Here is a 23,174-nt window from a genome sequence, read left to right as displayed (position 1 = left end):
TCTTTCCCTTTGTAATATATTTGGGTTTTTTTACTGCTATCATTGACACCTCCAGAGTGCTTCTTGCACATCAGCTGTGAATGTGAAGACCCCAGTAAAATTTTCCATGGCTTTTTCTTCAAAGACTTTTGAATATACTTGCCTCCAATACTTTAATAAAAAATGAGAGTTAGTTCTGTTCTGCATGAAGCAAGTCTGCTGACTTCCTAAGCCTCAGGTTATTTTCTTCATTTGTGACTCTCTGAATTCAACAGATAGACTGTTTCCCCTTATCTTTCTAATCCAAATTTCTTTTCAGAAGCACATCTGAAATCCAATAGTTGGAATGTAGTTGTTCTGGCTCAGTGGATGAGGAAAGAGCAATGGATGTGGTTGAATTTAGTAAGGCTTTTGACATTGTCTCCTATAATATTCTCATAGACAAATGATAAAATATGAACTAGGTAAATGAGCAGTGAGATGGACTGAAAACTAGGTGAACTGCTGGACTCAAAGGATTGCGTTCAGCAGCATGAAGTCTGGTTGAGGCTAGACGTTAGCAGTGTACTCCAGGGATTGATACTGGAACCAGTACTGTTTAACATCTTCATTAGTGACCTGGATGATAGGACAGAGTGTACCCTCAGCAAGTTTGCTGATGTTGCAAAACTGGGAAGAGTGGCTGATGACCAGATGGCTGTACCACCATTCAGAGGTACTTTGTCACTTTTGGAGAAACAAGCAAACAGGAATCTCACGGAGTTCAACAAAGGGAAATGCCAAGTCCTGTACCTGGGGAGGAATATCCCCATGCACTGGTACACTCTGGGGGCCAACCAGCTGGAAGGCATCTTTGTGGAAAAGGGCCTGACAGTCTGGTGCACACCAAGCCAAATATGAGACAGCAGTGCACCCTTGAGGCAAAGAAATTCTACATACTTGGGCTGTGTTAGGAAGAGCATTGTCAGCAGGTCAAGGGACGTGATCCTTTCCCTTTGCTTGATGCTGGTGAGACACATCTGGTGTGCTGGGTACAGCTCTGGGCTCCCCACTACTAGATGTATACATACTGGAGTGAGTCCAGCAAAGGACCGCAAAGATGATTAGGGGACTAGAGCATCTCTTACATGAAGAGAGGCTCAGAGAGCTGGGACTGTTTAGCCTGCAGCAAGTGGAGGTTTGGGAGGATATTATCAATGTATCCAAATAAATAATGGGGGAATAAAGATGACAGACTCTCTGACTTTTGTCAATGGTGCCCAGTGAAAGGACAAGAGGAAATGGACATAAATTGAAACAGAGGAAGTTCCATTAAAACATAAGAAAAAACATTTTTACTGTAAGGGTGATTGAATACTGGAGCAGGTTGCCCAGAGAAGTGGTGGAGTCTCCATCCTTGGAGACAGTCAGAACCCAACTGGATGTGGCCCTAAGCATCCTACCCTAGTTGACCTTGCTTTGAGCAGGGGGGTTGGATCAAACAATCTCCAGAGATCCCTTCCAACCTCAACTATTCCGTGGTTTCTGTGAGCCTTCAAAGATCAATTCCCAAAGATGCTGCATGCCTTGGCCTTCTTCACATGCTTTTGATTGAACACAAGCATTCTCTCAGATCTAGCTTACTTTGGTTGTAGATGGGTCTGCTATGTTCAAATAGTCTTTCCTGCTGATTGACCTGTTTGTGATGTTAGTGGTGACAAAGTTTCTTGGTTTATGTGGTATTCACCTTTGTTGATGAGCTGAACAAATCTGGCTGATTTTGCTTGAGATGGATGAGGTAGTATTTGTTTATGTCCTGTATTGCGTGGCTGCTGAGGTCAGTACTGTCTTAAACTGGACTCACATTGCAAAATCAAAAATCTTTGGTATTGAACTCCTGTTCTGTAGTCGTATTGTTAGCCATGACTTTCTATTACTAGATACCAAATGAAATCTGAGTGCAACTTGTCCTCTGCCTGTCCTGAAGGCTGGGGACTGTGAACAGCTGACATTCCAACAGGCTGTTCATTTTGTCAGGGGCAGTGAGCAGAAGAGCAGAAGAGTTTCCGTCAAGTTGTGAAATGGCTAGTATGGTTTTCAGTCTCTTCTTCAACTTGAAATATTGGTGGTTGCACAGAGAAGGCTGTAGCTGGGCAGTTTTTTCTGCCTTGTGTCACATACATATATGCATTTATATGAATTAAAAATCTCTTTTCAGTAGAGAGGGATTCTAATACTGTGTGCCTTTGTTAGATCTTCTGTTCTTGCTGTCCCTTCTTTTTTAACTCCAATGTTAAATCAACCATTCATTTGAGAGGAGATGCTGGTGAAAACTGCTAATTAAAACAAGCCAGGAGGGTGGAGCAGGTAGGCCAGACAACTGCTTGCTTTCCACCTGTGCTCTTATCTGACCCCAGCAGAGTCAAACGAATAAGGTGTAAATGCTTGCTTGGTAGCAGTCATTTAACTTGGAGCCAGAGCTAAACTGAGATGAACTGAACATTATAGTGCTATAAAGAGCCAAATTAAAGTCCTATCCAAAAAGAGTCACAGGCCTGCCTAAAGTAAGGAAATTGACCACTAATTCAGCCATTTCAGTTTTTTTCTTTTACTTCTTTTGGAAGTGGATTTTAGAACTCAACTACACTGCACAGTTATTGTGATGGAGCTTAAACTAATGGCTCCAGAACAGCAGAATATCATTTCAGGCTCCATACTGCCTATAGTCTTACTTGACTAGATAGCAGAAATTGTGAAGGGTCACAGGTACTGATTGTGGGGCCTCTTACAGTCCTGGCAGCGTTTCACATTGCACACTCACTTGAAATGCCTTGAATATTCAAAGGAGAAGTTTGGTTTACATCCAGAGGACCACAGAATGTTAGTCTGGATGGTAGTCATTAGATCAGTTTGACCAGAAAGGAAGTTCATTAAGAGGAGTGTAAGGTTGTTCTAACTTGAGTAGCTCTTAGTAAACTACAATCTAGATTACCTTCTTACTTTGGTGTTATAGTAATATATATTCTAAATTAATTGGCGGTTTCCTGCATTAGTAGTATAAAGAACTGGGAAATACAGGTAGCATCTACCTGAAACTTAATTTTAAGGATATCTGTATATCGCTAAGCCTAGCCTGTAAACCAAGTTTCAATCCTGTTTTATTATCTAGATGGAGGGGTTCTGTTCTTTCTAGTTAATCACTCCAACAGCATCAGTTGGTGATCTTGAAGTGGCACATCAAAAGGTTATGGTCAACACAGAAATAGTGTTACTAGACCTTTTGCACTGTCTTTCCCACCTCTGACTTTGTCAGACACATTGTCAAAATAGGGTTTTTGCAGTGAAATGGATGGGAACATTTCTATAAATATTGATGGCTTCTGTATTGGGTCAGAATTTTGGTATTAGGATTCAGCATATTTAGAAGAGCGAGAATGTCTTAGAATAGATTGTAAGAATTTGGAAAGAGGTGGAAAAAATGGCACTTTATCATGGTGCCTTTTTTTTTCCTTAAATAAATTTTTAAGGTACTCTGTGAAATTACCTGGATTAAGCATATTTTTTATTTTATTTATTGCTATGTTCCTATTCTTTTTCTATATGTGCATTCATGTTAGAGTCAGCAATGGTTTGTGTTCAAAACCTGCAACACTAAAACACCCACAAAACTGCATTACAGCTTCCCTGAAACGTGAAGTTTCAGTTGGTGTCTCTTCCTTTGTCTGCAAGGTGTATAAGATGCTTCTTTTCTTTCCAAGGAGAAGTGTATCACATGAAAATGCAAAGTTCAATTCTAAGATCTGCTGAAAGAAAACTGTGCTAGCTCCTGGACAGATTTTATCAGCTTGCCATGAGATCTGGGAAGTCTTGTCATTCTTTACTTTTAATGCAGATTAATCTTCCCGTCAGAAGAGGTATTTGTCTTTGGACTGAAACTCTCCCAGGAGTTCCAGTCCATCCCTAATAATACACAAAGAAAGTGGCTTTTCTGTGGTACTTCCATGTTTGCTCTTCAGGAACTATTGGCCGCAAACAGAACTTTGAAACTTTTCCCTTCCGGCTTCACTGGCTCTGACCACACAGGTTAGGCTATTCAGGGAGGTAAAAGAGAGAGGTACAGGTTTATGATTTTTTGCAGTAAATATTTAGCTCTTATAGATATGCATGGCACAGCATATTATTTGAGCCAGAATTATCCTCTATCTTGGAATGTCTTCTACTGAGATCTTCTGGTTTCCAACAATTTTGTTCTCTTTTCTGATTCTTGGTCACTCATGCTGTCCATGTCTCCATTGATCTTCTCTGAACTTGATAGAAGTGCTGATTAGCTGTAAGAAGAGCTGCAGACCTCCCCTTTTCAAATCCTAGTCCCAGTGGGAAGGAAGTAGAAGATGAAAGTCGTGCTCATGTTTTATGTGCTAGACTGGAAGTGTGCTTTCTTTCCCAGAGCTTTAACTTCTTTATTATCGTTTTGGATTGTTACTTTGTATCCACATTAGCCCTTAAGTCAAGCATCAGTACCAGGAGAGATGTGTTTGCTGTTAAGAACCAGATCTTCGTGGTCTGTATTGCTAGTTAGAGGTTCCCAACTGCATGTGCTTCTTTCTGGAAGCGTGCCCAGCTGTATACCCATAACATGGATTATAATCTGTTGGAGCTCCTCACCCTTTGCCCCTTACCCTTTGACACCTCTATCTCATTTTCACAGATAAAACAGATCTTGGAATGAACCAATGAACCAACTTCTCTTTGTTCACCATTAGAATCCTTTTGTGCTTAGGACTTACATGGACAGATTCCTCCATGTCTAAGAAGTTGTTCAGCATGAGTGTTTGCAGATAATTTTTAGAGCTTTCATAGGTTACATTATGTTTTAAGACATTCAGTACTTAACACTTTGTTGCTTACTATTAACCCAGCCACTGCAGAAACGTCATGTTGCCTCAGGACGGTTCCTGCCTCTTGCGTAGCTTCTGTTCAGAGTAAACTCTTCCCATATATGGGTGGCTTTTTTAATTTCCTCACATTCATAGGACCATAGGATGATTCAAGTTGGACTAGAAGCTCAAGAGGCCTATCCTCCCACATAAAGGGTCAGCTGCAAAGTCAGTGCAGGTTACTTGTGGCTTTATCAAGTCTAGAAACAATATATAACATGGGGTCTTAAATATATTCTCACTTTTGTATTTGAACAGGACACAGCCTTTTTTTGAAGACCCCTGAGTTTTTTTGTTTCCTTTGGGGTAAGGATTTTTGGTTCAGTATCCTCTTCTCAAAGACTATCCTGTTGAATTTTTAGTTGTATCCGGGAAAGTTGTAGTGGTGGTGAAGCCAGCTGATGTCATTTGAATATTCTTGAGTGAACAAGCCACACTTTTGCATTTCTGAAAAGCGTTCTTACTGTTGTAATGTGCAGAACTGTCTCATAAACCTCTGGTCATACCTTCCCTAGCTATGTCTTATAGCTGTCATAGCTAGATAGCAAGTTTTAGCAAAACTGGAAGTTTTTCAATAACCTTTCTTTCTCTGCTTAATAGTTTACCATTGTCTTTATTTACAGTGGTTTCAACAATATACATATATCTCATGGTTACATGTCTTTGTGCATTTCTCTGAAATGATGCTCCAGGTTTATTTCTACAGCTGAAACGGCTGAATCAAATGGGTTATAGAAATTTATTGTTCTGTGGCATATTCTACTCAGTAGCATTAAATAACAGAAACATGGTGGTTGTAGATAATTTTAAGGTGTGCCTTTTAAGAACATAGGAATGAAATATTAATGCTGCCATGATCTGTCTGGAAACATTTATTTATATTACCTTTGTTTAACATGGGTGATTTTATCAGGAGTTCTTGGTTTTTGGGGATCTTTTTGGTTTGTGTTTTTTGGGGGGGGCGGGGCGGGAATAGTTTCAAGGAAAAAGTGGACTTCTGGCAGCAAATTGAAGTTTGGTCCACCCAAGCTGCAAGACAGCAGAAGCCATATGGCCACAATTAGTGTAGTTGTAAATGAGTAAATAAGTCCTGGTGACAGGCATGGCATATTTACAAAGTTTTGTTTGCCTTCCTAACCACAGTAGCACAGCTTCCTGTAAGAGTAGTGTGACTGTGTGTGGCTCTGCAGAAACCTGGATAGTGTTACTAATTCTTTGTTTATGGTTAATTTTTACTTCAATTCAATTTTCACTTCAAGATTAACCATCAGTTTGAAATTAAGTCTAAGCTGAAGAAAGGACCTTTATTTTTTTCTCCAAACAAACGCTGATAAATAAAGAATATAAATATGGGTAATGGTTTAAGGAAAAAAAAACCCCTCCTGACTGAGAAAAACTAATTACTAGTATAGTCAAATATTATGTGCCCAGAGGCATATTTTTGTTACCTCAGTTTTAGATTAATGTTTAAGGCATTCACTAATATATGTGCTCTGTGTTGGTCTGCACACATGAAGAATTTTATAATTTAAGCTTTTTTATCTCTGAAACTCTTTGGCTAGTGCAGTATTACTGAACAATCATTAATAATCGTGAAAGAAGCAGAGTATCTTTAAACATAGATGACCTTTTGTGTTAAAATCTAGTTAAATTTGTATAGGTTAGCTTGGTTGTGTTTAAAGATACTTAAACACAGTTTAAACAGCAACTATTTAAAAACTTTTTAAAACTGCTGATGGCTGTTTTAGAAGATTGCTGTTTTATATACCTCAGTGCTGGGCCATTGCACTTACTATTTCAAAGGCTTTTGGTGTCATAGGTCATAAGAGTTACCAGATTTTAATTTGGATCAACTGGCTGAAGTCTACAGCTCAGATTTTTCTGCAGCTGTGCTTTTAAAGATACTTTTTTTTCTTTTTAGCCCTAAGAAGGGATAAGATTTCCTTTTTTGTTATCACTTCAGTCTTTGTCTCTTGTTTATTTTAACTTACAATGTTCTACACTGGGTGAGGGTTGTACAACTGGAATACATTCTACTGAAAAAAAAGAGAGAAGATCTGTCACAATGGAAGCTAAAGTTGTCATGGTGGAGAGGGGAGCACGCCCAGAAGTTTACCTGCCTTGATCTCCTTCAGGTGCTTTGAACAAAAGCAACTTCAGCTCCCAGTTGGCTTCTTTAGTTAGAATAAGTGGATTGCTTAGTAAGCTATCATTTCTGGTCATTGGGTTCAGTGCTCTGGCCAGGTGGATGACCCTTCATACAGGACAAACTTTTCCAAATAATGCTAAAATCAAGCTCTGCACTATGTTTCAAAATTATAATCTATCCAGTTTCATAAAACTGAAGGGTATTTTTCTTAGAGATCTAGCATAGCAAATTAATGTTGGGCATGGCATGCTGTATAAAAAAATAAAGTAATTAATTACTTTGCCAGTGTGTTGTGTACGTATTTGAATGTCTGGATTTCTAACTGCTTCATGAAAATTTAGACCATCTGGATTTGGTTTTAGCTTTTGATCTTCTGCCATGACCCTTACAATCACCTAAGCTGTTTTTATGCAGTATGTAATACCATTAGCTATCCAAGCTTACGAGTCTTTTTCTTGCAGTAGAGCGTGATAAGTATTCTCATCACTTACATACCTCCTGTACTTCAATTTTTTTTTTAAACATGGATTTGGTTTTGGGTTTAGTGCTTTGTATTTAATGGTTTATATTTCAGAAACAGTCTCTTACACCTGAAAGGTCTTAGAAGATTTTACCCCAGAATTGTTAATCATTGACATACAATTGCAGAGGAACTTCAAAGCTCTAGGACTGAAGAACTGCTTGATTACTTTAAGCTTTGTTGAACAATGTGACAAACTTTGGAACCTCTTTATTCCAATTTAATAGAAGAATAAAAGCTATTGTGTTTTTGTTACAGGTGAGATGGCAGGCTATTTCCTGTACCTTTCACCCTCCCTAGCAATCTGTGTGACAAATTTACGCTAACTCACAGAAGGGTATTCTCATTGTATCTCAAATTCATTTGTACACTTCTGGTATTCTTGGGTCAGGATGTAATGTGGAACTGAACCTGATATTTTTGATATGTAGCTCAAGATGACTGTTGCTTACCAAGCCTGTTCCAACGATGCTTTCAAATAATATGTGTGGATGGGATTACTTTCCTTCACTTTCAGTCTTGTGTGGTGTATGACCCAGAGTTGAATGATGGGGATAAAAGAGGAAAAATTTCTTTACGGAGTGAGTGGTCAAGCATTGGAACAGGCTGCCCAGGGAGGTGGTGGAGTCACTATCACTGGAAGGGTTCAAAAGACGTGTGGATGTGGCACTTCGGGACATGGTTTAGTGGGCATGGTGGTGTTGGGTTGGTGGTTGGACTTGATGATCTTAAAGGTCTTTTCCAACCTTAATGATTTTGTGATTCTGTGTGATTCTGTCATCATATGGACCTGCAGGCTTGTTCTGTGCTCCATGTACACCTCAACTCTGCTCTGTCTTCCTAATGTGTCATGTGTGACAGAGACAAAAATTACATTGTTGTCATGTTTTGTTTCCCCATAACAGTAGTTTACTTACACAGTGGAAGGATACAAGTTTTGTATGGTAAACATGTTCATTTCACATTTCAAAATGGAGTTAGAGAACTCTAGTCAGCACTTAGCAATCAGTAAATCTGCTTTAATTGGGTGGTCTTTGTTACTGGAAAGGAGCATTTGCTTAAATCTCACATTAAGTGTTTTTTAAATTAACTGTTATTTTGTTTCTAATTTTTTTTCCAATTCTCTCCCTAGATGGTAAAAGCAATCCAAGTTCTACGTATCCATCTGCTTGAGCTAGAAAAGGTTAATGAACTCTGCAAGGATTTCTGTAGTCGTTACATTGCCTGCCTGAAGACAAAAATGAACAGTGAAACTCTGTTAAGTGGAGAGCCTGGAAGTCCTTATTCACCTGTGCAATCTCAGGTATGTTTCAAATACAGTTGAGTATTTTTGCTTAGATTTCCTTAGGAAGTTATAACTATGCTTCTGTTGCTATTAGTTTTCAAACAGAGTTTCTGCAGTTTCTTTCACTTTCTCAAAATTGGTATTAAGAGTAGAAAGAGATGTATGTTTTTGTGCACACCTATGTGCCAGTGCCTGATGGCCAAATTTGTTGAAATGTGCCAGAACAGAGTCACTTTTTTTGTCTGTCTTCATTTTATGATTTTCCCTCAGTTCAGCAAATGGAGATACTCAGAATAGCCTGGATTTGGTATTTTGTTGGAAGGAGGCTAGGAAACAGAATAAACAAAGGAGAAGAAAAAAATTTCCTTCTTAAGAAGGTCTCCTTAGTCTACTTCATTAAATGTTGAGATTGCTGATACTTTTTATACACAATCTGTATTCTGGATCAAATAGACAATGTCTGATGGATTATACTTGCAATATTTGAGATGTGTGTCATTGCATTGTCACCTGGAGTAACTGTGTAGTTGTGAACAGTACCCATTTCTGTACATGTGAACCTCAGTTTATGTATTGTTGACATTACCTAAATGCAATAAGCAATTGTATTTTTTTGTAGTAAATTGACAACAGTTAATTAATAACAGTTAGTACATATGGTTGATGCTCCTGCTGATAGGTTCTGGAAAATGAGCCCTGCCATCCAAGTACCTACTAGATACCTAGTCTTAGGGAGTGGTCCTTCTCTGACTTAATGTATTTGATGGTAGGTACTCTGAAAAGTCTCAGTGACTTTTAAACTTCACTGGACTCCTTACTTAGATTTTGGTGTCTGGAAGTGTGGAAAGGAGAGTCTAAAATAAGGCAAAACCAACTTTTAAAAGATATTTTTTATATGTTTGTTACAGTCTTCTGTAGAGACAGGAGGGACTGAATTTTGCATTTGGTAACAATAGAGATTATTCATACATATTAAGGGATGTGTAAGAGTTTGCATGGTCAGGGTTGAGCAAGAACTGACCTGAGCAGAATAAAACGTATTTGGCATCTTGAATACTTAGTACATTATTTTGAAATTGAAGGAATTAAGGTAATAACTAAAATTCTAAAGCTTTGATGCTTTTAATAGCATCAAGGGTCCGTTTTGTCTGTCCCTTTTCCCTTATGCCTTTGGAAACTCTTTCTCTTAGTATTTATATACCTAGAATCTTTTTCTCTCCTAAAATTTCTCAGGATAGTTTTATGTCTTTTCTAACAGTTGCTTTCGTGAGGGTTTTCAAAGGTAATGGTTGGTGATAATGAGCAAGTTAATGCAGGTAATGATGAACCTCTAATGAAGTCTCTCTTTGAAGGTAATCCCATGATTAAACTCCAAATGTATTTTTGAGCCAAAATTACACAAGCATGCTTCATCTTCTTTAAAAAAAAAAAAAAAGAAACTTTAAAAAAAAAAAAACCTTGAAAAAAAATGCAAGCAACTAATTGTTTTATTTTTCTAGCAAATTCCAAGTGCCATTGCAGGTACACTCAGTCCCCAAGGGATTATGGTGCCAGCATCAGCATTGCAGCAGGGAAACGTAACTATGGCAACAGTAGCAGGTATGACACAATAAAGAAAACTGGCACCTGGTTCTTCATTTTGGTTTCTTTTATAGTTGTTACAAAAAATACACCAAATATTTTCAAAACTTGTGTTTTAACTAATACCTGAAAAGTTGTTATAATACAGTCGAGTGCCTTACTAGTTTCTGAATGTTCATTTAATTTATATGTGTACCAAGTATGCATATGTGGGTGGGGGTTACAGATATGTAGAATATTGAGATATTTCTGTGCAATGTTACTTTTGTTAAAAAAACATTTCAGAGACTGGAGTGTGGTTTTTGGGGTTTTTTTTATGGTTCTTTTTTAAAAAAAAACCAAACAAAAAACAAACAATCCAAAAAAAACCCACCTCTGTTTGACAAAAATGTGTGTTACCTAAAATAATTGCACTTTCTAGCTGTCTCATGCTCTTAAGGAGTTTGGAACGACACCAACAAGTCTGTGAAATCTTGATGTCCAGATTGTTCTGCTATTGTACAGAGATGACATTTGAACTGAAATGTTTTATCTTGCTTCTAAGCAAGGTTTTAAAACAAGCAAACAGAAAAAAACCCTTGACTACAAATGCAAGAAAGCAATGCAGTCTTTTCCTACAGCATACACTTGCAGAGGTTATCCTGAGACACAGTATGTGCTTTGTGGCTTTGGTGCCCAGGACCCCCTATGCATTCACCAAGTTTCTGTCACCTTAGTTGACCCGAACATCTAGGTGTCACCCAGCTGGTTGCCCTAAGCAGTTGCCACACACAGGTGTGGTTTTGGTGTTGTGACCCTTGTTGGCTGAAGAGCTAGCTCAGTTAAAACAAAACGATGAACTGTTTTATAGCCTGATAGTCATGGCATTTTCCTTTTGAAAATAGATTTAGAATGCCTAAAATACAGGGGAACCTAATCATATTTCGTACAGATTTTTGTGGATGGAAAAACTTCTGATGTAGCAAAGAGCACATCTTACATGCTTACTAAAAAAGAATAGTTGATTTATTATCAAAAATATTGTATTGTCTGCAGTGCTGATGTGTGTTTAAAAAGAATAATATTTGAAGGGCTTTTACTTACTTACAATCTTTGTTGCTGTTTTGTTTTAAGGAGGAACAGTGTATCAGCCAGTCACCGTGGTCACTCCACAAGGTCAAGTGGTGACACAGGCACTGTCACCTGGGACTATTCGGATCCAGAACTCTCAGGTTGGTTTCATGGTCTTCACAGAATAGTATTCTGGGTTCAAATAAATCTTACTGGTTTTAAAAGTTTTAATTTAAATTTGGCACACTGTCAGAATGAGCTCTGTGATTGTACACATAGTAACTAATGTAAAATTAATGCAAGCAACTGCTATAGGAGTTACAAGTTGTGCAACATGGCATAAGGTCCCAGACAGATCTCCGTTGCCACAACAGGTCATCATAGTTTTTACCTGTTAAATATCTTTTTTTACTGATGGCAGAAAAGTATAGGTACATGGATTTAAAAAAAAAAATTAATCACTAACAAACAAAAAACCCTCACCAAACCAAACCAAAACCCCCTCTGAGTTAAATAGACACTTTTTCAATCATTAAAACTTTTCTAAGTGTTGAACTTGGTTTATAGCTGGATAGATTTACTGTATTGCATTATGGTGCCACACTGCTGTTGTCAGAAATTTTACTTTTTATCATGATGGCAACCACTAGTACTGTGAAACTATATGTATTTCAGAATTTATGTATGTTAAGCATTTTGCCATAAAATTTTCAAAATACTCAGTTGACACTATGGGAGATCCTCACATTGAGCTCATTATATCATATCCTAAAAGATAAGGGCCAGCACTCTTTTTTTTTGGGGGGGGGGGGGCGCTCTTAAGAGTTGAATCTGGAGAGTTCAAAGAAACAAATAAGGAAAAGGAAACATGAAAACTAGGCCATCTTCAGTTACGGAAAACCTTCCTAGCTTTCTCTTGGAGCAGGAAGTGGTAAATAAATCTTCCAGGAATACAGAGTCGATTAAAAATGTGAATGAGAATCTACCATCTCCACAGCATAAAATCTTTTGGTAGTCACTGACTTCCTGTCTTCTTCCTTCTTCTGACCTTCCAACCAAAACAGTATGCTTAGAGTATTCTTACCTTAATTTTATTGGCAGTAGCATGTATGTACTTACCCATATTCTTCCCTAGAATGCATGCAGTTCTGTCCTCAGATACCTTTCAGAAAGAAATGTGTAAAATTACTCTCCTAGACTGAAGTGTTTTTGAAGAAAAATGCTTTTTCTACCTCTGATGAAAAAAAAAATACTGAGTGGAAAATAATGCCTATAGCCTATAAACAAAAAAAGGACTTGACCTCCTATATATATCTGTGGCTGCTCCAGATGTTAGTAGGAATCTCCAAGCCCACCTATACATAGATTTGTACCTGTGTTCTTTGTCACCCATAGGAAATCCTTCTTCAAATTCTTCTTTTTCAGTGTTTCAGAATGCTGTGGAGGTAGGGGAAAAACACTGGGGAAGAGCTATTGAAAGCTCATTATAAAGCCTCCATATGCAAGCAGATTACTTAGAATGTGAAACATTATTTTGGAAGTAAAAATGTGCTCCAAATAGACATTTGGTAACTTAAACCTTGTTTAAAACTTGTTTCATACAGCATGTAGACATAATGACTAGCTTGAAGAAATTGTTCCATATTGTCTGAAAAACCTGATTTAGAATTATTTCAGTTATAATTGTCTGAAATTTAATCTCATATGTAATTTATACGCTGTTTCTTCTTATCTCTGCATAAGCATTTAAGAACATATTCCCTCATGTTCAGATAACCGATCTGCAAATGATTTGATGTATTCATAGGAAGTGAAAAAGAAAGCAAAAGTGAGAAAGAAATATGAACCTTTAGGAAAATAATAAGAGTGTTGTAAAGTGAATTAAGGGTTCTACCCTTTATATCTTCTTGCTCTTTGAGAATTTAGTCGCATTTATTTAGCAGGACCTTTAGCAGCTTTGCAACTCTAGCATAATAATTAATTTTACTTTAAGTCCTTTGTTTAAGTCTTAAATCAGTACTGCTTTACAGCTTATATAGTTGTTTATGTTTGCACGCAGCAAGTATATTCGGCATTGTGCTTTTCAATTGCTCTTCACATGTGCAAATGACTACATAGGGTGACAAGACAATCAGATCCCTAGAGTAGTGTAGATGAGTACAGAGGATCAATAACCTGACATGTACTATATAGGTGGATTTTATTCTAAATAATAGTAAATCAGCATTTGGCTGTTGTCACAATACCACATACACAGCTGTAATTCTTAAAACAGAAGTTACGTGAAATGTCAAAACTATAGAAGTCTGATACAGCATTTTCCCTGGATAAGGACATTTTGGAATGCTATTGTAGGAGAGCTGCTATTGTAAGTCTTCCCTAGGAAATAAAGTAGCTTGCTATAATCAGCATGCCTCAAGCCTAATTTCTTTTCATTCCTTCTATAAATGAGTTAATCATATATTGATACAGAATACTGCTACTACTATGTTAACTGCCTTATTTCTTCTAAAATTATATGTGCAGCTTCAGTTGCAATTAAACCAAGACCTAGGCATCTTGCATCAAGATGATGGCTCATCAAAAAATAAAAGAGGAGTTCTTCCCAAGCACGCTACAAATGTGATGAGATCTTGGCTTTTTCAGCACATAGGGGTAAGGACTGAACATAATCGGGAGTCACAGGTTTTTATGTAACTCTTTTATGTGGTCTCTTATGATTTTGCTTTATAAAGAAAGTGAATTTATTCTGCTGTCATTTGTGTAATCTCAGTTCAGTTTCCCCTGAAGTCATCTGGAGTAGTTCCATAGTCTAATGTCGGTTGATTTTATTATTATTTTAATAGTATGTTACATTTGTACGTCATGATCTCAATAAACATTGTTAAAAGGGATCTTTCATCATTTCATTGTGTTGAGAACTTAATGCTCTCTACACCCTGGTTCATGGCACAAGGAAAAATAGTTCCATCTATGTTTTGTGGTTTGGGTTTTTTGTTGTGGGGGGTTTTTTTGTAGAGGAGAATTTCAAATTTTCTGCCTTTATCTCCTTTCCAAAAATCCTTCTAATGTGTACCAAGTATGACACAATCTACTTGTGCTTTCAGTAGAGTGTCTGTCCTTTGCATAAATACTTATCCTGAAAGGATAAATGTGTCTCAAGTTTTATCACAATGTTTATTTGATTGATAGTTTGTCTTTTACAACTATTTTACAATAGACATGATACAGGGAAACTGTGTGTATGCTGCTTATGTTACATATGCTCTCTGCATCCATTTAGTTCAGAGTAGCTTTATTAATGCTTGTCAAGACTCTCATATGATATTGCCTTTAGACAGTGTAACTAATCAGATCTTATCACATGCTGCGTTGCCCAGGGATCACGCTGTTTAATAAAGACTGTCAGCCATGAGAAGCTTTTTTCTTCTGAATTACATGTCAGCAGTTTAATGGTATCATATAAACTTTCAAGGATAAAATCAGTTTTGTGTAGTAAAGCTCTCTTTGTTAAATGATTTTTATCTATAAAAGTTTGTGAGGTTTCTAAAGTTTGTTTTCTAATGAGTCAGATAGTCTTAATCTAGCAGCTTTAATCAGTTGTAATAAAGGAGTCCATATTTTTGATGAGGAGATGAAACGAGCTTATGCCTTTTTTCTTTGCTTTTTTGTCCTGTTTAGCATCCATATCCAACAGAGGATGAGAAGAAACAGATTGCAGCACAAACAAATCTGACACTACTCCAGGTTAACAACTGGTAAGAGCAAAAACTCTTACTTAATGTCTGTTGTCTCCACATGCTTACAACATAGAGAAATCATTAAGAGTATAACTTGGACATGTGGAGTTGAATGTACTGTTCTACAGATGTTACAAAATACGAATAAAACCACAAGAATTATGCATTGATACACAAGCATATTATTTTTATAGTGAGGTATAATAATACTTGTGCCATTTAAATTATATAAGGACTCCAGAAAACTTTGCAACATTAAGGAATTACGTTCTGTTCTGCTGAAAGAGATGGAAGTACTGTCATGTCTCTTCTGCAAGTAAAGAAATTGAAGTTTAAAGGCGTTTAGTGACCTGAAGCTCTGAACTCTGGTAATCACAGTTGCAAATGTTTAAGAAGCTACTGTCAACAGATAATCATTCTTCTCTTGGACCAAAGGATGCTATCTTCTGAGCAGTGGTGTCCGAACGGAGAGCGTCAGTACCTCAACTACTCTAGTTCATGGTTCAACATGTTTTAGAATGTCTTATCTTTACTAGAGGTTTAAGATAATACGCCTGTCCCTGCAGAAAAGAGGAGTGAGGGTGCTGATATGCAGCCTATTCTGCTTGTGGTATTGGTTCCTAAGATTATTGCAGCTAAGTCCAACAGGGATCTTCCTCACATTTCAAAGATGTTGCTGGCTGCATAGCTGGTCCAGGGGGGAAATACGCAAGATAGAGGCAGTACACTGGTTCCAAAAGTGGAACAGTGTAACTGTTCCTGTGTAACATGGTAGTAACGGAGCTCTGTGGTACTGGGATCTGACTAATGACTCTGCAAAGCACTGCATTACAGCATGTGGACCTGCCCGCTGCACCCTACTTCCTCCCACTGCAGGTAAAGATGGGTCTTGGATGTGTTTTGTCAGATTTAGCAGGGGATGCTATCCTCAGTCACAGCCCCTTGCCACAGCTTAACTACGTTGAAATTTATTCAGTTAACTGCTGGTAGCTAAGTGAGACATGGTTTAAGTATTTTCTTGCTCACTAGCAGAAAGGGGAAGGGCAGCAATTAGCATGCTAAAGTAAACATGTGAAAATTGGAGAATGAAAAGGAATTGGGAAAGATCTAAAAAATGTGTTTGCTATTGTCTCCTGGATCAGGAACCAGACCTTGGAAAGCCAGGGAGCCTATAAAATAAGTAATGTGGGAGCTTAAGGAAGTAAATGAAACCAGACCAAACAAACTAGGTTAGGCAGGAGCTAGAATTTAGGTGAACCCTAATAAGAGGAGTATCAGCTTTCTGAGCTGTGCTGTCAGCACGTTTTCTGGTGCTTAGTTTTTCATAAGATCTGGAAATGTACATCTGTCATGCTGTCTGGAGAATTTCCCCTCCTGAGGTGGGGGAAAAATGCTGCTAGCAGCAAAACGATAGAAGTACTTTCTTAGCTAATTGGGCTAAATCAAAGGATGCCAGTGTTCTCGGAACAGTTTTACACGTTAAAAAGAATGTCAAGCCAAGCTGGTAGGGAGGAGATTTTTATATTCCTGATTTTCCTGCTGCATACTTTGTGAATCTGAGAGAGAGAGAGAATTTACCGCCAGCCAGTCATAAGTACTTCTTGCCTTTGATTGTGTTTAGGTTTATCAATGCTAGAAGGCGAATTCTTCAGCCAATGCTGGATTCCAGTTGTTCTGAAACTCCAAAAACAAAGAAGAAAACAGCTCAGAACAGACCGGTTCAGAGGTTCTGGCCTGACTCCATTGCCTCAGGAGTTGCTCAGCAGCAATCTAACGAGCTCACAATGTCAGATGGTAAGGAGAACTGGCTAAAGCATAGATAATAAAGTTAATTCCTCTGTAAGAGGCAAATGAAGGGTTTGATGCCTTTGTGGGGAAAGGACCTTCTTGATATTTCAGTATAAATGTGTTTTTCATCTGGAAGAACATAACAGAAATGTGTCAATTTTTCCCTCTTTAAAAATTGGGGGGAGGGTCTTCTGTTGGAATTTATGTTGAGAGACTGTTGCTTTTGTTTCAAAAGTTATGAAGCAACAGAACAAAGGTTAGATGCGCAACTAAGTTCTCTCGGTATGTGTATGCACGTCAGTAGCATTATGTTTGATTAGCAGTATTGGACTGCAGTTTCAGTTTCGTGACTCCCCATCCTGCTCACCTTCCTTTCACTATTGCTAGAGGGACTGAGCGTCTGCAATTTTGTATATGCCTCGTGTTTCAAGTTGAACATTGAGAAGCAGAGAATGTAATAGAACCTCCAAAGACTTTGACTGAAGTAACTTCCTTAGCATCAGATCAAACAAATAGTCTCCATTTAAGAAAGATAAATAACTGCTTTAATTTCAGGACCACCCTTTCTGTCCTGCCACCTGCTGCTTTATTCCTTTGCAGTTTGTAGCAACTTCTCCCTCAGCCTCCACTTGATCTGACAATAGCTTTATCCATTTAATTCACCTTGAATCTCTGTTAACATTCCCATTTTTTTTGCAATGAATTAAGCTGAAATACTTTCCAGAAATTGTCTTGTGATGACCTGATTGGAGAATTGCTGTAATGGGTATCTATACCACAGCTAAGTTTTAAGATTCCTGGCCAACATAATTCGGGCATTTCCTGATATTTAAGTGTTTGGCAACCAATATAGCTTTTATTTTAATTTAGTCCCTTGAATTTTCTTCCTGTTGATTAGAAACAAACTGTTATATATAAATCTGTATTACTTAAAATTAGAAACTGAGAAAGATGCTAAAGTACTACGATTGTGCTTCTCCAGGTGCTGTTGTAACAATTACAGCTCCAGTCAACATGAATGTAGACAGTCTCCAGTCTTTGTCATCCGATGGTGCTACTTTGGCTGTTCAGCAAGTTATGATGGCAGGGCAAAGTGAGGATGAGTCTGTAGACAGCGGTGAAGATGATGGAGGAGATCTCTCAACAACAAATATCAGTGGGCTGGTCTTGGATAACAGCGATTCTCTGCAGTAGGAAGCAAGAGAGTGTGACAAAATGTTTAGGAAAAAGAATGGACTGACTGACTGACTGTTTTTATAGTTTGCACAGCAAACATTTTACACAAGTTTTATTTCTAATATGTTTTATATGTAGATATAGAAGGGTGCACTTTTTTGTATTTCATAGTAAGCTTAAAGAGTGTTTTTGCAGGTGCAGCAACTTCTTTCAAATGTGTTGTTTCATTTCTTTTTCTTATTTCAGAAAATTATATCTAGTAATATAAAGAACCACATAAGCACCCCTATGTTCTATGAATTGGAAGTGCTGCAATTTCTAAAGAATTATGCAGTTTCAATTAGTGCTGTTATTTAACACAGCTCTTGATGGGCAGGTGATGTAAATTTAAAGCATGTGACACTAGTGTGTGGAACTTGATCATTAAGTTAGATGCATATATTTGAAAGATGCTTCTGCACCTTAAAAACTGCTAGTCTGAGGTGGACAGCAACACACATAAAAAGAAAATGTTGATGTGTGATTCAGTAGCGAATGTATGGCAATTTAAATAAGTCTAGTTTCTCTCATAGTCCGTGAGCCTGTTTATCATTTGCTATAAAAACTCCTATTTTTACCTTGCCGGGGTTATTGGATAAAAAAATATTTTTATAAATTCACGAGGAATTGGGATGACGACTGTATTAAGCAGGAGAAAAAAAAACAATTTCCAGAGGGGAAAAATAAATATTTAGTATTCCTATTTGGAAGGTCTAAAAACTGACCAAATTTAATAAACAAGCCTACGCTAGCATTCTATGATTCTCAGCTATCCCACAGTGATATACTATATTTGATAATAGCATAAGAAGGGCCCACTGTTTGATGGGATTTTGATATTGTCAAACGTTGATTTATATTATGTGTAAACTAATATTCAAATTACACTAACTCTGTATCTAGACTTGTATCTGAAGATATTTGCTGAATGAGTATTCAGGTAAGTAAATTAAAATACCCACAACTTTTCCAGTTATTAGAGAAATTTAACAGTTTATAGTTTGTACAACTGAATATGAAAAATGAAAAATTGCCTACTATACAGTCATGAATTCTGCTATTACTCTGCTATTTTACTGCATTCAAAACACTTTCCCCTAATACAAAAGGAAATATAACTTAGGGTTTTATATAAAATTTCTTTAAATCTGAAGGTTACTACCAGAATATACAGCAGGCTTTATTAGAGTAGAAAATCCTGTGTGTCATTTAAAAACTAAGAACTAGTGATGAAAATGCCTTTTTTTTACCGTAACAGTTCATTTCTTTTTTTCCCAAAGTTTGGAGTCAGTGTCTGTCTATCCATGAACACTTACTTTCAGAAGTTTGTATTTCCCATTGTCAAGTGCAAATAACAGACTCTGAGAGTCTCATGGATCAGCGTCCTCTTTTCCCCCTGTGCACTTGTCACAATGTTGGCTTAGATCAAAGCCAGAACTTCCTTCTGATTTAGACCAAATGTAGTTGCATTTCTGACGTGACAGGGAAAAAGATGTTAGCTTTTAGACTCTTTAGACATTGTATTTGAACAAAGCCCCTTGACAGATGCAATTATTTAATTGAATTCTTAATTTCTGCTTCACAAAACATTCAGGCATGTGCTTAGGTCCCATTGATTTCAGTAGAATTAATGCATGTAATTTTTGACATGCTTAAATGGTTGGAGGCTGGTCTTTAAAGATTGTCTTCCAAGGCAAGTATAAGCTGGTATGAAGAAAAGCTTCAGAAAGAAATGTCAGTAGCATTGGCATACATACATGGAGAATAATACTAATTTTCAGTGACTAGTAGCTATATTGAAAAATTGGCGTTGGGTTTTACTCAACACATGATGTTTCTGCTATGGCTTTCACTGATTCCTGGCTGAGGATCTTGCTGCTTAGTTCAAATGCTGTAATGATCTACTCCAGCTGTAGTACTAATTTCTAAAGAATTTGTTTTCTTCTAACTTCTCTGCCTTTCCACTAATGTGCCATGTTTGTTAAAGAGCATAGTAAATGAATAACGAAAGATTTAATTAGGAAGATTTAGACATAGCATAACTATCTCCAAGGCTATTGTCAAGCCAAGTTTGACCCCAAAACCTTTAAAAAAAGACATATATGTACAAATCATGCTCCTTTGGGAACAGGCAACCTACTGCTCGTACAGAGGATACCTGAGATGACTAGAACTGAGAGACAGATTCTGTATTTCTGTTTTTAGTTGTTTTTGATTTAACTCTGTAAGTGCTTCATCACCCCCACAGTTTCCGATATATAGTAGGTTATATTTGTTGGTTTGTTTGGGGTTTTTATTCAGCTACCCTTGTTCATATTTAATAGTGCGTTAATCCTTGTACTTCTGGCACATAGGCAGATGAATAGTCTACTCCTCAGTGTGTATGGGCCTATGAACAAATATGTGCTTTTCCAAAGCAGCCTGTGCTGGAGGAACAGGCCATTTCTCACTATCTCCTTTCCTTCCCTGACCAGTCGTTGCTGCCTCAGACCTACTGGTGGAGCTTTCCCCAGCCTGCTTTGAGGTAGCTGACAGCTCAGCCAGCAGATCTGTTGGGGTAGCAAGTAGCCAGCAGTGAAGGGAAGGGTAAACCAAAATGGGCAAAACTTCTGTACTTCGGAGATAATGTGGCAATGGGCATTTGCCCACACTTCGAAGCTATGAGAACCGAGTTCTTAAGAGAGAGGGCATTAAAACAATTTAATACCTATACAGCTGGCTGGAAGAGGATTCAGGAATATGTAGTTTATGTGCCTCTTGGAACTCGACTGGAAGCAACCAGGGTTTGCAAACTTCTGAAAGTTTATTTTTCAGAAAGAAACGGTTATCTGGTTAGCTTTTTTTATTCCCTCCACCTTAGGTTCAGCAAAAGTTTTATTCTTCTGGAACGTTTGCAGTCTTGTCTTCAGCTAGTTTATCAATACCTGGTAAATGAAGTTGACAGAATTTACTGTGAAAGGGGGAATATGGAATATTCTAATATCTAATATTCTAATATCTAATGTCAAATTAGAAACATGAAAACATAGGGATGTGAATTCCTAAAACTGAAAAGGCTTTACCAATGTAATCAAAGGTATTGCTTAACATATGGAACTCAAACCTTGTCTTTTAGTTCCGTGAGAATTTTGTAGTGGGTATGAATTGCACAGAAGTGCTTGTTCTTTTCATAATTTAAAAAGAAAAAACAGCATCCTTCCTTTTTTGCTGTGTAAGAAAGATTGCTGGTTTAAGCAAAGCATCACTATTCAGGAAAGGTACATGTTTACATTAGTTAAAAATTCTTTATAGGGGACCTAACTTTAAACCCGTGTATAATCCCCCCCCCCCAATTAAACTCATATTCATATGCAATAGAGCTAATTTGTTTTTTAAATTGATGCAATTCTGCAATTATGATTTTTGAAACTTTTAACTTTTTTTTCAACATAATCTAGATCATTAACCCAAAACAGCGTTCTCAGTCCAATTTCTCCAAGATTTCTGTAACAGGCAAGGCAATTTCCTGTTGTTCTTTAACTTTAGAAATATTGCATTTTAGTAAATCAATTCCAAATTGATCAGAATATATTTCTAAATGACTGTTCCAAAGAAATAGTCATGTTGGAAAGCATTTAGAATCAACAAGTATGGCTCTGGCTCTGCAGAGAGTTTCCTAGATCCGGATATTGGGTCAAAGTGGAGTCCTGCTGACCTCAGAAACTCCGTACGGCTGCATGTCGGGCTGCATTTGCCTGCAAGAGAATTGGTTCCTTGTTCTGGTCCCTGATCACTCTTAGGAACCTTTTGGAGGGCCCTCCAACTTTATGTTGCCTGCATACCTAGGTTTTCTTCCCGTGGAAAACAGGGTATGGACAAAGGGCTTAGAAGGGCAGGAATTCACGTTGAACTGGCGTGCGCCAAAATATGTCCAGAAGGCAGACCTACACTGAGGAATTGGAGTTCTCAGTTCCTGTGCTTTAAAAGTAGTTTCATGTTTATGGATATTCCAGTGGAGTAGGGCCACAAAGACTTACTGCATGAATAATACAGCTATTTGTTTCTCTAATTACATGGAAAAAGACTTAGAAGGCAGTTCAGCTTCCTGACTTTATGAACTTGACAGCCCAAAGGATGAAACAAAGCCTTTCCAAGGGATGATAGTTTCATAAAAACATTAGACTTGTAGCACTTAAACAAACAAACAAAAAGCCAAACTCCCTGGTATTCTGAAAAATTGGAACACGTGCATTTAATTGTAATTAAAGTTGATTTAAGATTTCTTTTCTGAAGCTGAGTCATCTTGGGAGAAAAAATGAATAAGTATTTGTCTATGCAAGACATAAATGTCAAATATGTGTGAATTACCCATTTTTAGGTGCTGTGTTGTTACTGTCTTTCTAACTTATGTTACTTTGATTAGTCTCTTAAACCTTTCAGCCTTATATTCAGCTTAGTTTTTAGAGTTGAATAGGCAAAATGTAGTTTTGAAATCCTGTTGGAAATGTAACTAACCTTCATTCCCTCATGAAAATCTCGCATGTTAAACGATTCAGTGAAATGTTTTGGTTTCCTAATAATAAATTCAGACTCTCACCACCTCCTAAAAACAGAGCATATCCATGAAAGTGCAGGTTTAATTGTAGTGTGCAAATGATCAAATGATCAGCCTTGTGCTGAATACACTTTGCTCTTTACTGTTCAGTGTAGCCGAATAGTAAAGCAGGTTGGTTTTACCAAACTCAAACTCTCTGTGGTTTCCTTCCCCCCCAACCCCCACCCATGGCTTGCTGAGCTCCTTCAAATAGGTTTTGGGTTGTTCCGTTTTTAAGTCCTAAGGTAACTTGATCATCCAGTGTAAAGCATAGTGAAATTGGCACTAATGTGCTTTTAAGTGGTTGCCCAAATCATGTTATTTGTTCATTCTTGTCACCTGGAAATATAAACCATGTTCCTTTTCTGTGACTTGAGT

General features: G+C 37.5%; 1 protein-coding gene across 1 annotated transcript in view; it reads left to right on the top strand.

Moving 5' to 3' along the window:
- PKNOX1 (PBX/knotted 1 homeobox 1) overlaps positions 1 to 18,693 on the top strand; it is a 25,549-nt gene extending 6,856 nt beyond the window's left edge. The window contains exons 4-10 of the mRNA XM_010294008.1: positions 8,697 to 8,867; positions 10,349 to 10,448; positions 11,544 to 11,641; positions 14,007 to 14,135; positions 15,162 to 15,238; positions 16,842 to 17,014; positions 17,991 to 18,693. Coding sequence (XP_010292310.1) covers positions 8,697 to 8,867; positions 10,349 to 10,448; positions 11,544 to 11,641; positions 14,007 to 14,135; positions 15,162 to 15,238; positions 16,842 to 17,014; positions 17,991 to 18,202 — 960 coding nt within the window. The 3' untranslated portion in view covers positions 18,203 to 18,693. The remainder of the gene's footprint in view (positions 1 to 8,696; positions 8,868 to 10,348; positions 10,449 to 11,543; positions 11,642 to 14,006; positions 14,136 to 15,161; positions 15,239 to 16,841; positions 17,015 to 17,990) is intronic.
- The last annotated feature ends 4,481 nt before the right edge of the window (positions 18,694 to 23,174 follow it).

Source organism: Phaethon lepturus, unplaced genomic scaffold (assembly GCF_000687285.1).
Source record: "Phaethon lepturus isolate BGI_N335 unplaced genomic scaffold, ASM68728v1 scaffold17309, whole genome shotgun sequence".
In the NCBI taxonomy this organism is placed as follows: Eukaryota; Metazoa; Chordata; class Aves; order Phaethontiformes; family Phaethontidae; genus Phaethon; species Phaethon lepturus.
This window is presented reverse-complemented; position numbering and strand designations above follow the sequence as displayed.